The 15,725-nt window shown below is 36.5% G+C and overlaps 1 protein-coding gene across 4 annotated transcripts in view; it reads right to left on the bottom strand.

Annotated features, from left to right (window-relative positions):
- NRXN1 (neurexin 1) overlaps positions 1-15,725 on the bottom strand; it is a 2,027,363-nt gene that overhangs the window by 882,244 nt on the left and 1,129,394 nt on the right. For all 4 annotated transcript variants that reach the window (XM_053712207.1, XM_053712206.1, XM_053712209.1 and 1 more), the window contains one exon: positions 8,210-8,332. In XM_053712207.1, the coding sequence (XP_053568182.1) occupies positions 8,210-8,332 (123 nt within the window). The remainder of the gene's footprint in view (positions 1-8,209; positions 8,333-15,725) is intronic.

Genomic DNA, 15,725 nt, shown 5'->3' with positions numbered 1-15,725 from the left:
CCTAAACCGAGGTCCCCCCACATCGCCGCCACTCGATTAAAATTTTTAACCCCTAATCTGCCGACCGCCACCTACGTTATACTTATGTACCCCTAATCTGCTGCCCCTAACCCCGCCGACCCCTATATTATATTTATTAACCCCTAACTTACCCCACACAACGTCGCCGCAAGCTACTTAAAATAATTAACCCCTAATCTTCCGACCGCAAATCGCCGCCACCTACGTTATCCCTATGTACCCCTAATCTTCTGCCCCTAACATCGCCGACCCCTATGTTATATTTATTAACCCCTAATCTGCCCCCCACAACGTCGCCGACACCTACCTACACTTATTAACCCCTAATCTGCCGAGCGGACCTGAGCGCTACTATAATAAAGTTATTAACCCCTAATCCGCCTCACTAACCCTATCATAAATAGTATTAACCCCTAATCTGCCCTCCCTAACATCGCCGACACCTACCTTCAATTATTAACCCCTAATCTGCCGACCGGAGCTCACCGCTATTCTAATAAATGTATTAACCCCTAAAGCTAAGTCTAACCCTAACACTAACACCCCCCTAAGTTAAATATAATTTTTATCTAACGAAATAAATTAACTCTTATTAAATAAATGATTCCTATTTAAAGCTAAATACTTACCTGTAAAATAAATCCTAATATAGCTACAATATAAATTACATTTATATTATAGCTATTTTAGGATTAATATTTATTTTACAGGTAACTTTGTATTTATTTTAACCAGGTACAATAGCTATTAAATAGTTAAGAACTATTTAATAGTTACCTAGTTAAAATAATTACAAATTTACCTGTAAAATAAATCCTAACCTAAGATATAATTAAACCTAACACTACCCTATCAATAAAATAATTAAATAAACTACCTACAATTACCTACAATTAACCTAACACTACACTATCAATAAATTAATTAAACACAATTGCTACAAATAAATACAATTAAATAAACTATCTAAAGTACAAAAAATAAAAAAGAACTAAGTTACAGAAAATAAAAAAATATTTACAAACATAAGAAAAATATTACAACAATTTTAAACTAATTACACCTACTCTAAGCCCCCTAATAAAATAACAAAGACCCCCAAAATAAAAAATTCCCTACCCTATTCTAAATTTAAAAAGTTACAAGCTCTTTTACCTTACCAGCCCTGAACAGGGCCCTTTGCGGGGCATGCCCCAAGAAGTTCAGCTCTTTTGCCTGTAAAAGAAAACATACAATACCCCCCCCCCAACATTACAACCCACCACCCACATACCCCTAATCTAACCCAAACCCCCCTTAAATAAACCTAACACTAAGCCCCTGATGATCTTCCTACCTTGTCTTCACCATGCCAGGTTCACCGATCCGTCCTGGCTCCAAGATCTTCATCCAACCCAAGCGGGGGCTAGACATCCACTGAAGAAGTCCAGAAGAGGGTCCAAAGTCTTCCTCCTATCCGGCAAGAAGAGGACATCCGGACCGGCAAACATCTTCTCCAAGCGGCATCTTCTATGTTCTTCCATCCGATGACGACCGGCTCCATCTTGAAGACCTCCAGCGCGGATCCATCCTCTTCTTCCGACGACTAGACGACGAATGACGGTTCCTTTAAGGGACGTCATCCAAGATGGCGTCCCTCGAATTCCGATTGGCTGATAGGATTCTATCAGCCAATCGGAATTAAGGTAGGAATTTTCTGATTGGCTGATGGAATCAGCCAATCAGAATCAAGTTCAATCCGATTGGCTGATCCAATCAGCCAATCAGATTGAGCTCGCATTCTATTGGCTGTTCCGATCAGCCAATACAATGCGAGCTCAATCTGATTGGCTGATTGAATCAGCCAATCGGATTGAACTTGATTCTGATTGGCTGATTCCATCAGCCAATCAGAAAATTCCTACCTTAATTCCGATTGGCTGATAGAATCCTATCAGCCAATCGGAATTCGAGGGACGCCATCTTGGATGACGTCCCTTAAAGGAACCGTCATTCGTCGTCTAGTCGTCGGAAGAAGAGGATGGATCCGCGCTGGAGGTCTTCAAGATGGAGCCGGTCGTCATCGGATGGAAGAACATAGAAGATGCCGCTTGGAGAAGATGTTTGCCGGTCCGGATGTCCTCTTCTTGCCGGATAGGAGGAAGACTTTGGAGCACCGGATTATGGATCGCCAACCCCCGCTTGGGTTGGATGAAGATCTTGGAGCCAGGACGGATCGGTGATACCTGGATGGTGAAGACAAGGTAGGAAGATCTTCAGGGGATTAGTGTTAGGTTTATTTAAGGGGGTTTGGGTTAGATAAGGGGTATGTGGGTGGTGGGTTGTAATGTTGGGGGGGGGGTATTGTATGTTTTTTTTTTACAGGCAAAAGAGCTGAAATTCTTGGGGCATGCCCCGCAAAGGGCCCTGTTCAGGGCTGGTAAGGTAAAAGAGCTTGTAATTTTAGTATTTTAGAATAGGGTAGGGAATTTTTTATTTTGGGGGTCTTTGTTATTTTATTAGGGGGCTTAGAGTAGGTGTAATTAGTTTAAAATTGTTGTAATATTTTTCTTATGTTTGTAAATATTTTTTTATTTTCTGTAACTTAGTTCTTTTTTATTTTTTGTACTTTAGATAGTTTATTTAATTGTATTTATTTGTAGCAATTGTGTTTAATTAATTTATTGATAGTGTAGTGTTAGGTTAATTGTAGGTAATTGTAGGTAGTTTATTTAATTATTTTATTGATAGGGTAGTGTTAGGTTTAATTATAACTTAGGTTAGGATTTATTTTACAGGTAAATTTGTAATTATTTTAACTAGGTAACTATTAAATAGTTCTTAACTATTTAATAGCTATTGTACCTGGTTAAAATAATTACAAAGTTGCCTGTAAAATAAATATAAATCCTAAAATAGCTATAATATAATTATAATTTATATTGTAGCTATATTAGGATTTATTTTACAGGTAAGTATTTAGCTTTAAATAGGAATCATTTATTTAATAAGAGTTAATTTATTTCGTTAGATAAAAATTATATTTAACTTAGGGGGGTGTTAGTGTTAGGGTTAGACTTAGCTTTAGGGGTTAATACATTTATTAGAATAGCGGTGAGCTCCGGTCGGCAGATTAGGGGTTAATAATTGAAGGTAGGTGTCGGCGATGTTAGGGAGGGCAGATTAGGGGTTAATACTATTTATGATAGGGTTAGTGAGGCGGATTAGGGGTTAATAACTTTATTATAGTAGCGCTCAGGTCCGGTCGGCAGATTAGGGGTTAATAAGTGTAGGTAGGTGTCGGCGACGTTGTGGGGGGCAGATTAGGGGTTAATAAATATAACATAGGGGTCGGCGATGTTAGGGCAGCAGATTAGGGGTACATAGGGATAACGTAGGTGGCGGCGGTTTACGGAGCGGCAGATTAGGGGTTAAAAGTGTAATGCAGGGGTCAGCGATAGCGGGGGCGGCAGATTAGGGGTTAATAAGTGTAAGGCTAGGGGTGTTTAGACTCGGGGTACATGTTAGAGTGTTAGGTGCAGACGTAGGAAGTGTTTCCCCATAGGAAACAATGGGGCTGCGTTAGGAGCTGAACGCTGCTTTTTTGCAGGTGTTAGGTTTTTTTTCAGCTCAAACAGCCCCATTGTTTCCTATGGGAGAATCGTGCACGAGCACGTTTTTGAGGCCGGCCGCGTCCGTAAGCAACTCTGGTATCGAGAGTTGTATTTGCGGTAAAAATGCTCTACGCTCCTTTTTTGGAGCCTAACGCAGCATTTGTTTGAACTCTCGATACCAGAGTTAAATTTATGGTGCGGCCAGAAATAAACCCGCGGAGCGTTAACAGCTCTTTTACCGCCAAACTCCAAATCTAGCCGCATGACACATACTTAAAATTTCCTTTCACTGATAACCGAGTGCTTAAAGTAACTGGCTTCTTGGATACAAATTTGAAATTAGCAATTAAATGTTCAAGTATTTCATCATCTTTTAAGATTCTAAGATTCTTCTTCAAGATGTCATAACTTGTTATATTGACATGTATACTGTGTACTGAAGAATTTTCTTTATTTCTTCTATTTTCATTTTTTTTTATGCTTGAAGGTTTATGTTTCACCTCCTCTTTGTTTTTTGTTTTTCGAAAAGAGGGGATCATATCACCTAACTATTAATTTATCACTATGTTCCCTCCCCTTTAGTTCAAATACATCATCTGGATTGGTATTTCTTATTATACTGAGAAACTGACTCTTGGGAATTTTTTTAAGGGTTTTAGCAATGATAAACCACTGTAACGTAACTCCTCTTAAAATTATATCTAAAAAATTTAGCTCCTGATTTTTGGATTTATCAACACATCCGAAACCCATAACATTCGAATTCAAATATTATTATTAATTATTTTTTTTTAATCTTAAAAACATCCAACTCACCATTGCTGTTATATAAAAATAGGACATAAATAAGCCTAATGGAAAATCAATGTTCTCCAAAAAGGGATAGTTTAAAGAATAGAGTTCCCACCAACCCATAAACAAAAGTGCAAAAGAGGGAGCCAACTTTACCCCCATTAAATGCCACAACATTAAAGGTAAAATATATTATTAAGCTTTAAAAATGTATGAGTTGGGGGCGGAGCCAGCTATCAATGAAGAAAGACGTGTTTGAAAGTGCTCCCGTCAATAAACAAATTACAGATAGCTTTGACTACAGGAAAAAAGCTCTTATGTATTAAAAAATAGATCCCTACAGCTCACAGAGTTATTAAACAACCCAGGAGTTTGACTGGAGGTTTCTGGATCTGAGTTTGCAACAAAAATCTAACCATGATGGAGGCCTCAGAGGACTGGGAATCAGAGATAGCGCATCTCCTTGCGGCTCATTTCTCCAGCCTGGCGCTGGCATTGTATGGGTCATATGGGGAGGTATCAGTCAACGACAGTGTTTACGCACAAGGGGTTAACCGGCTTCTAGACCCCGGCTATGAAAACACTGAGGTTAATACTCTTCATAACAGCTACGTCGATGAATATGTTCCCCTGAGTGCGGGCGGCCATAATGGATATCTTCAACAAGCAGATGAAGCTACATGCATTGGTGGGGAGAGATCGTGCCATGTTGCGAGCAATTGCATTGCTACAGAAGATAAATATGTGTATGTTGAAAAATCTACATTCTGGCAGCCTAAGGTGACGATATTCTCCCTTTATGGTCGTACTAAAGGTGTAAAGCTAATACGGTGGCAGTGTGCTAATTTCAAAAGGGGAGGTGATCAGGCTCCTAGGATATGTGATTTCTATCTCTACAACTTCAGGATTCCCACCAGATATGTGAGTGGTGTTTTCTGTGGACTGCAGCTGCTAGATTTCACAGACAAATTGCATAGATCGGGTATTGGCTAAGAAAAATAAAAAGATAGCTGAAAAGGGTTCAATACTAAGGACTGAGCCTGATCTCTTTGACTTTCTCTATAACGGTTATTCTTATGACTGTTTTGTTCCTAAGCCTTGCTTTCCTGAATGTCAGCCATTTTTTCGTACTAAGATTTTAATCATTTAAAAGTTGGAGTCAGCTAAAAATAAGGATATTCACACGCAGCTGCCTTGTTTGGTAATTTTGGGACTGATAGTATGCTGCATGGATTCAGCCAAGAATGTCTGAACTCTTCCTCTCAGACTGATGTTTACTTAACAAATTGTGGGCTATTTTAATTTATCTCCTGGTTCTCAATCTTAACTACTATTATATATGTTATTAGCTTTTGTTTGATATAAATTAGCTATTGTACACCTAAATGCTTTATTAACAGCGTGCTATTTTTATTTATCTTCTGGTTTATAAGCTTAGCCATTATTATTCCTAACATTTTATTTAAGGCTAAATGGTTATTTATAGTTATATTGGTCAAAGCAATAGCTGTTTTGACACACAGGACATTTAAATGTTTAAGCTTTTTATATGTTGTGATTCTAGCAACTTAGTTTGTGTACAACTCTGCATTAAGAATGTAAAGATCTATTTCCTTCTATTCTTTTATTCAATGCCATTTGCTTCAATAGTGCTTAATGTGGCATAGGTTAATTTGGATATAACCTCCGTGCTAACAAAGAGAGACAGATACGCAGTCACTGGGACTCCTTTAATGATTATTTTGTGAATATGTTTACTCTGTTACATCTGAGCAGTAAGTTAGCTGCTGTGTGTTCTATTCAGTTTTAACTTTATGAACCCCTACGCATTGTTCTTTTGTTTTATAAGATAACTTTCTTCTTCTCCTATTGTATAATTGTGAAGGTGTTTACTCAGAACGCTTATATAGACATGTCATTCAAGTTTGCATATAAACACATGTTTACTTACGGTGCGGTGATAGCATGGCTACTATAAATGATACTTATAGCAACGCAGAGATGTTTTCCTGGGTATAGCTTTATACTAGTCATGATACAATAAATCACCTTATCGACCTATCACATCCAAATAACCAACTCCCCCCCACACACACATACACATATAATGTACCTCCTAGTTATGGAGTACGAATTGTGCGGTTTACCTTTCTTATACCGCAACTGTAATATTCATAACCATCAGCCTAAAAGCCCAGAATCAAGAGGCTTAGATCTTCTCTCACCTAATATTTTAATCTCTATATATTATAAGCCATATATTGCTGTTTATTTACTGTTCATTCTGGGCTTCAGCTTGATATTACTTATGCTCAGTATGATACCAACTAAAATTTGAGGTTCATATCTCCTCTTTTATTACAGCAACTATAAATATCACTAACAACATGACATATAGATAGCAGACGTTGTTTTTTTACATATGTAATTCTAACGAGTAACCTATTAAATGTACTCTCTGTTGCAAGCAATTGTATAATGCCAATGTAAAGTGCTGTAATTCTTTATTTGTATGCTATACTTTTACCTCAAATAAAAATTTATTATATATATAAAAAAAAATAATGTATGAGTTAGTACCAATTTATAAGCCCCACAAAAACCCTTTTTTTCATCATCAAAAGCAGTGTCTCTCTCCAAAAAGAACTTAACCGCTGTGAGAGCAAAATGACACCTCTACAACAGCCCAACTCAAATCAGAGGACTAGTGAACATTATTCTTAAAGACTTCTTATAAATGTCCTGAATCCCCCAGATAACTGTATATATTTTTAACTATAGGTTGTAACAAATTGACTAGCCATTCAGACAATGTTTCCAAAAGGGTACCAATGCCTGAGACAATCAGTTTTCCTGGTGTTTTTAAGCAATGTTTGTGTATTTTGGGCAAATTGTGAAAAAGAGTATCACCAGAAAAATCAGCCCTACCTCGATTCCTATTAATAATACTATGAGATGAGAAGACAAAAACAGAGTTAAAAAAAGAGAAGAGAAGGCTAGCAGCCAATTTCCTTTATTTCTTTCATCATATCCTTTAGATTGTCTTATTTAGAATTTGTCATTCAACATGATGTCTCATTCCTGCCTTGTTATTTATTCATTTGAGGCATTATTACTGGCCATTCTCAGCCTGTATACTGTGGGTGCAATGAATAGTGAATGTGATGAAACAATTTGATCCTGGGATGAACTCAAATTTAATTTTGCACATTCAAAATCATTTTTACAGAATTTAGAACCAGACGCAAAGGAGTTACATCAAGGTTTCAACTGTATTTGTTTAAAAGCAGAGATTTTAACAATGCTAATTTAAGTTGTTTTCATGACTTTATGTTGCATCCCAGATCCCTGTCTAAACTCAATGAATGTAATGCACACATGTATGAAGGTAAACCATAAATAAATAATGTGTGATAAATTGCATGATAAATATGTAAGCAGTCCCATGTAATCCTCCACTGATTTTTTTCCCCTGTGGTTGTCTCTCCCCACTGAATAGATGTTAAGGCTGACACTCCATATACAATAATGGTCCAAGTGTAGATTTAAACTGTGCTCACAAGCCATCTTTATGTAGCATGAATAAAAAATATATATAATTTCATAAAAACTGTAATAGTTCATTATCGTCTTAGAATGGAATAAAAAAATGTAAAAAGTAAACAAAATATTTTCACAACATATAAACTAACAAACAGAAAATAAAAATGGGAATTATATGTGGATAAATTAAATAACAACAATATAAAAGATAAGATTTCTATGCTTAAATTAGGTAGTAAAAATGTGCATTTTGAACATACCTGTCATTCCTTGTTGATCATCCACCATTAACTTTAAACTCTTTCCTCTTCGGATCACACGTACTGTGTGCCACTCATTATCATTGAGGTTAGAGCCAGCATAAAGAGTTTCTGGGCCTTTACCTGTAGGATATGCCAAACAGTCATTATAGAAACAATAAACACAGATAAATGAGCCTTTTTTAATCACAAGAATAAAAGAGATAAACTAGAGCACAATAAAAATTTCAACAAGGTAATAAAGTGAAAAGCTGAATGTTTTTAATAACTTTATTAAGAACCTCTTAAACATTGGTTTTAATTTAAGAAAATCAGTATATATATATATATATATATATATATATATATATATATATATTATTTTTTTATTATAATAATAATTATTATTATTTTTACAAAATAGTGTACAGGTGTTACCCTACACTTAAATGTTGATTTTTGTTTAAATTAAAGAAAGTATTAAAAGAATACTAATTTGTATTTTTTAACTGAAAAGTGTGGCTCTGTATGACAAGCTTATTTATTATATTAGAGACAGGAAACACCAATTTCTATTTCATGATTCAGATAAAGAATACTATTGTAAACAACTTTCTAATTTACTTCTATTATCAAATTTGCTTTGCTCCACTTTGTTTAAAAGTATACATAAGTAGGCTCAGGGGCTGGGAGCTAGATGCGGGTTTGTGGCTGTACAAATATTCCTCTTATCATTGGCTTACTGATGTTTTCTTCTAGCTCCAAGTCGTGCCTTGCAGCTGATTTAATAAAGAAAACTAACTCTTAGATTACAAGTTGCGTGCTGATTGCAGCGCGCATGCAATATGTTTTTTCTTTATGCTTCCTCAAGCGTCTTCAGCCTCGCTAGCCTCACCAGTCCTTATATTATTAAATAGTATTTAATAACATAAGGACTGGTGAGGCTAGCGAGGCTGAAGATGCTCGAGGGAGCCTAAAGAAAAACATAACGCAGGCACAATGCAGTCAGCGCGAGACTTATAATCTAGCCGTAAGAGAATTAAGCAAAATTTATAATAAAAGTAAATTGAAAAGAAAAAAATGTGGTTTATGTCCCTTTAACGATCAAAAGTGCAATTTTATTAAAATGTAGACATGTGCAATTCGATTCGGTCCAAATCGAAATTCGGATGAATTTGTCGAATTCGGAGATTCGGATCGATTTGAATTTCCAAATTGCGGTAGTGCCGAATCTACCAAATAAATCCGAATTGATTTGAATTTATTCGGTAGATTCGGATGGATTCAGATGGCCGTGTATTACACTAGTATTGTACAGTATACTAGTGTAATACACAGCACATCCCACTTAACACTGACCGAAATTCCGAATTGATTCGAACCGAATCAAACCAAATCGAACTGAATTTTTCACGAATCCAAAAGAATCCGAATGAATCCGAAATGAATTCATTCGATTTCTTCCGAATTCGAATCGATCCAAACCGAAATTCGAATCGGTCCGAATCGATCCGAACCGAACCGAATTTTTCGCAGCTGCACATGTCTGCATTTTATGACAATTTACTAAACTATAGATGAACTAAAAGCATCTTATAGAAATATATCATTAAATGTGACCTTCAAAACTTGGCTTTAGTCAAAATGACTAAAGCCAAGTTTCATTTTCTGTTGTAAAAAGGTTTTAACGTAAAACATCGCTATAGACTTTAATAGAGATACTTGTTGTTAGCAACAGGTTACCACAGCAATGGAAACTAGGCCTAAATATATAAGAATATACTGTAATTTTTTTCTATCAAGTGTGTTTAGACTGTAGGGCATATTTATCAATGTGCAAGCGGACATGATAAGAAGTAGCGTATCATGTCCGCTGCACATCGATAAATGCCGACAGCGCATCATTGCACGCTGGTGCAATGCCGCCCCCTGCAGATTTGGCCACTAGCAGGGGGTGTCAATCAACCTGATCGTATTCAATCGGGTTGATTTCTGTCTGCGGCCTCAGAGCAGACAGATAAGTTAAGGAGCGCTTAATAACTTCAGTTTCTGGCTAGTCTTCCATACGGAGCTTGATAAAAATGCCCCTATACGTTACCAAAAGCAATCTAATCTAGATAAATCCTGACTTTTTTTACCTTTGAGTGACAGCCACTGGGCCCCATTTATTAAGCTGTGGATACAGCTTCTGGGCCTCAGTGTTTCAGCCCAGGGCAAGCGGTCCTGAAACACTTGTGAAGTAGCTGCTAAGGCTAAAACTTTGTAATCTTGCTGCCACCTAAAGTGTGGTGGAGATAAATCATCGAGATCTAATCCGATCAGGATGATTGACAGCATGTAAAATGCTGCAATATCAAGAGGACAGGTTCCCAGGAGCATACGTTGTCCACCCTATTTTTAATAAACAGGGCCCAATGTTATAATGTTATTGGTTTCTTTTCTTTTACTGTAGTACTAGTAACTGTGCATACTTTGTTGAACTTTATTTGTTTCCCATTATTGTTGTTACTTTTAGTTGTGTGCTCAAATAAATGTTATAATTCATTTGACAGAGCTACAGTTTTCTGTTTTACTCTGACAACCTGATGAGCTTTAAGATGTACTATTTAGTTTGACAGTGCTTTTGAGAAACAAACATTTTTATGGCATGTCCTTCATTGAACTGTAGGGTTTATAAATTAAATTAAAAATAGTACTTATTTTGCTTTTTAAACAAATGGAAACACAATTATATCTAATTAATGTGTTTTTACCTGCCTATTACATATTATTGTCTTAAAAATCTTGCCATTGTGGTGATATTGTAGAAGAAAAAAAAAAAACAGAGGACTAGAATCCTATGCCTTAAAGTGATGGTAAATTTCAGACTTTAAGAATGTTGCAATGATAAGTATATATATATATATATATTATTTTGTATATTATATAAAGATGTATAGTCCTACTTGGTATCTTCTGTTCCTCCACCCCCCTTCATTTCTTCTTTTGGCTGGGCTGTGACATAGAGAGCAGTCCCACTCTCTAAGTAGGTTTTGACTTCAAGAATGTCATATGACACACACACTGATTGGATGTTCATTGGAATTGTCAAAACAAAAAACAAGAGTTCACCCCATTGGGCCGCCATAACATAGTAATAGAAGCATTACTATAGGCACAGATTTAACCTTTTTCACGGATAGATTAAAAAAAAAGTACACATATACTTTTTTAAAGGCATTACATGATTACATATATGGAATTTCATCATCTAAAGTTTACCATCACTTTAACCCTTATTCCTGACCCTTATTCCCTAATCATTACTCACTAAGCATAAATTGTTTACATTAATTAAAATAATCTGATTTTGAAAACATTAAAGCAAAGATATATTAACATACAAACATAGAATTTGATGGCAGATAAGAACCACAAAGGCCCATAAAGTTTACCCATAGTACATGCTACTTTTTTTCTTAAGATAGCCTTATGCATGTCCCAGGCATTTTTTTATTATTTTGCAGTTCTTGTGTTTACCACCTCTATTGGAAGTCTACTCCATGAATCCACCACCATTTATGTAAAAAACTGCTTCCACACAGCTCTCCTTAATCTGCTACCCTCTAATTTAAGATTGTTACCCCTGTTTTTTTTGTGGAAAATGCTTTCAGATTCCACTTTATTAAGTCCCTTTATATATTTAAAGCGTTTTACAATGTCACCTCTTGCCCTTCTCTTCTCTAAACTATACTTGTTTCAATAATAAAGTCTTTCTTTCTACAATTTATATTTAAGACTATGGGGACAAATTATCAAGCTCCAAACGGAGCTTGACCCCTGTTTCCACGTGAGCCTTCAGGTCTAAATTCCGCTGCTCCATAATTTGTCTGCTTGCTCTGAGGCTGTGGACATCAATCTATACGATCGGACTGATTGACACCCCCTGCTAGCAGCCGATTGGCTGCGAATCTGCAGGGGGCAGCATTGCACAAGCCATTCACAAGAACTGCATGTGCAATGATAAATGCCAACAGCGTATGCATTCGGCATTTATTGATGTGCAGCGGACATGATACACTACATAGTATCATGTTCGCTCGCACTTTCATAAATCGGCTTCTATGTCCCATTTTAGTAGTTCACCTTTGCACTTTTTTCAGAACATTTCATATTACTCACACTGAAGTCATTAAAATTTGTTTTTTACATTTAGTGATAGCTTGCTAGGTAGACAGATAGACATTTTTCTATAAAATGTGATTTAAATTTACTTAAATTGTATCTGACTGCCAGAAGAGTTGGTTTACCTTATGGCTACATAATTCATGGACTGGAAACTCCAGACACTACAACACAGGTCTAGATCCAATGCTTGCTTCTGTTAGCAAGTAAGCTGTAGTATAGTGAGAGCCATACTTCTACCAACAGTGGTTCACTAGTCCATGCTAATGGCACAAACATTCAGCAGTCAAACAGGGTCACATCTCCCAAATAGTAGTATAAGTTTTATTTTCTATCGGCTAGATTTAGAGTTTGGCGTTAGCCGTCAAAACCAGCGTTAGAGGCTCCTAACGCTGGTTTTGGGCTACCGCTGGTATTTAGAGTCTTGTAGGTAAGGGTCTAACGCTCACTTTGCAGCCACGACTTTTCCATACCGCAGATCCCCTTACGTCAATTGCGTATCCTATCTTTTCAATGGGATCTTTCTAACACCGGAATTTAGAATCGTGGCTGAAGTGAGCGTTAGAAATCTAGCAACAAAACTCCAGCCGCAGAAAAAAGTCAGGAGTTAAGAGCTTTCTGGGCAAACGCCGGTTCATAAAGCTCTTAACTACTGTGCTCTAAAGTACACTAACACCCATAAACTACCTTTGTACCCCTAAACCGAGGCCCCCCCACATCGCCGCCACTCTAATAAATTTTTTTAACCCCTAATCTGCCGACCGCACACCGCCGCCAGCTACGTTATCCCTATGTACCCCTAATCTGCTGCCCCTAACACCGCCGACCCCTATATTATATTTATTAACCCCTAATCTGCCGCCCCCAACGTTGCCGCCACCTACCTACAATTATTAACCCCTAATCTTCCGACCGGACCTCACGGCTACTATAATAAAGTTATTAACCCCTAATCCGCCTCACTAACCCTATAATAAATAGTATTAACCCCTAATCTGCCCTCCCTAACATCGCCGACACCTAACTTCAAGTATTAACTCCTAATCTGCCGACCGGACCTCACCGCTACTATAATAAATGTATTAACCCCTAAAGCTAAGTCTAACCCTAACACTAACACCCCCCTAAGTTAAATATAATTTTATTCTAACTAAATAAATTAACTCTTATTAAATAAATTATTCCTATTTAAAGCTAAATACTTACCAGTAAAATAAGCCCTAATATAGCTACAATATAAATTATAATTATATTGTAGCTATTTTAGGGTTTATATTTATTTTACAGGTAACTTTGTATTTATTTTAACCAGGTACAATAGCTATTAAATAGTTAAGAACTATTTAATAGCTACCTAGTTAAAATAAGTACAAAATTACCTGTAAAATAAATCCTAACCTAAGTTAAAATTAAACCTAACACTACACTATCAATAAATAAATTAAATAAAATACCTACAAATAAATACAATTAAATAAACTAACTAAAGTACAAAAAATAAAAAAATTAATTACAAACATAATAAAAATATTACAACAATTTTAAGCTAATTACACCTACTCTAAGCCCCCTAATAAAATAACAAAGCCCCCCAAAATAAAAAAATGCCCTACCCTATTCTAAAATCAAAATAGAAAAGCTCTTTTACCTTACCAGCCCTTAAAATGGCCTTTTGCAGGGCATACCCCAAAGAATTCAGCTCTTTTGCCTGTTAAAAAAAACATACAATACCCCCCCCAACATTACAACCCACCACCCACATACCCCTAATCTAACCCAAACCCCCCTTAAATAAACCTATCACTAAGCCCCTGAAGATCTTCCTACCTTGTCTTCACCATGCCAGGTATCACCGATCACTCCAGGCTCCGAAGTCTTCATCCAAGCCCAAGCGGGGGCTGGAGATCCATCATCCGGCTGAAGTCTTCTATCAAGCGGCGGCTGAAGAGGTCCAGAAGATGGTTGCCGGTCCGGATCTACTCTTCTGCCCGGATAGGATGAAGACTTTGGAGCCTCTTCTGGACCTCTTCAGCCGCCGCTTGATAGAAAACTTCAGCCGGATGATGGATCTCCAGCCCCTGCTTGGGCTTGGATGAAGACTTCGGAGCCTGGAGCGATCGGTGATACCTGGCATGGTGAAGACAAGGTAGGAAGAACTTCAGGGGCTTAGTGTTAGGTTTATTTAAGGGGGGTTTGGGTTAGATTAGGGGTATGTGGGTGGTGGGTTGTAATGTTGGGGGGGGTATTGTATGGGTTTTTTTACAGGCAAAAGAGCTGAATTCTTTGGGGCATGCCCTGCAAAAGGCCCTTTTAAGGGCTGGTAAGGTAAAAGAGCTTTTCTATTTTAATTTTAGAATAGGGTAGGGCATTTTTTTATTTTGGGGGGCTTTGTTATTTTATTAGGGGGCTTAGAGTAGGTGTAATTAGCTTAAAATTGTTGTAATATTTTTATTATGTTTGTAATTTTTTTATTTTTTGTAACTTAGCTTTTTTTATTTTTTGTTCTTTAGTTAGTTTATTTAATTGTATTTATTTGTAGGTATTTCATGTAATTAATTTATTGCTAGTGTAGTGTTAGATTTAATTGTAGGTATTTTATTTAATTAATTTATTGATAGTGTAGTGTTAGATTTAATTGTAGATAATTGTAGGTATTTTATTTAATTAATTTATTGCTAGTGTAGTGTTAGGTTTAATTGTAACTTAGGTTAGGATTTATTTTACAGGTAATTTTGTTATTATTTTAACTAGGTAGCTATTAAATAGTTCTTAACTATTTAATAGCTATTGTACCTGGTTAAAATAAATACAAAGTTGCCTGTAAAATAAATATAAATCCTAAAATAGCTACAATATAATTATAATTTATATTGTAGATATATTAGGGTTTATTTTACAGGTAAGTATTTAGCTTTAAATAGGAATAATTTATTTAATAAGAGTTAATTTATTTCGTTAGATTTAAATTATATTTAACTTAGGGGGGTGTTAGTGTTAGGGTTAGACTTAGCTTTAGGGGTTGATAAATTTATTATAGTAGCGGCGAGGTCCGGTCGGCAGATTAGGGGTTAATACTTGAAGTTAGGTGTCAGCGATGTTAGGGAGGGCAGATTAGGGGTTCATACTATTTATTATAGGGTTAGTGAGGCGGATTAGGGGTTAATAGATTTATTATAGTAGCGGTGAGGTCTGGTCGGCAGATTAGGGGTTAATTATTGTAGGTAGCTGGCGGCGACGTTGTGGGGGGCAGATTAGGGGTTAATAAATATAATATAGGGGTCGGCGGTGTTAGGGGCAGCAGATTAGGGGTACATAGGTATAATGTAGGTCGCGGCGGTGTACGGAGCGGCAGATTAGGGGTTAAAAAAATATG

Source organism: Bombina bombina, chromosome 4 (assembly GCF_027579735.1).
Source record: "Bombina bombina isolate aBomBom1 chromosome 4, aBomBom1.pri, whole genome shotgun sequence".
Lineage (NCBI taxonomy): Eukaryota > Metazoa > Chordata > Amphibia > Anura > Bombinatoridae > Bombina > Bombina bombina.
Note: the sequence above shows the minus strand (reverse complement) of the source record. Positions and strands in the feature narration are given on the sequence as shown.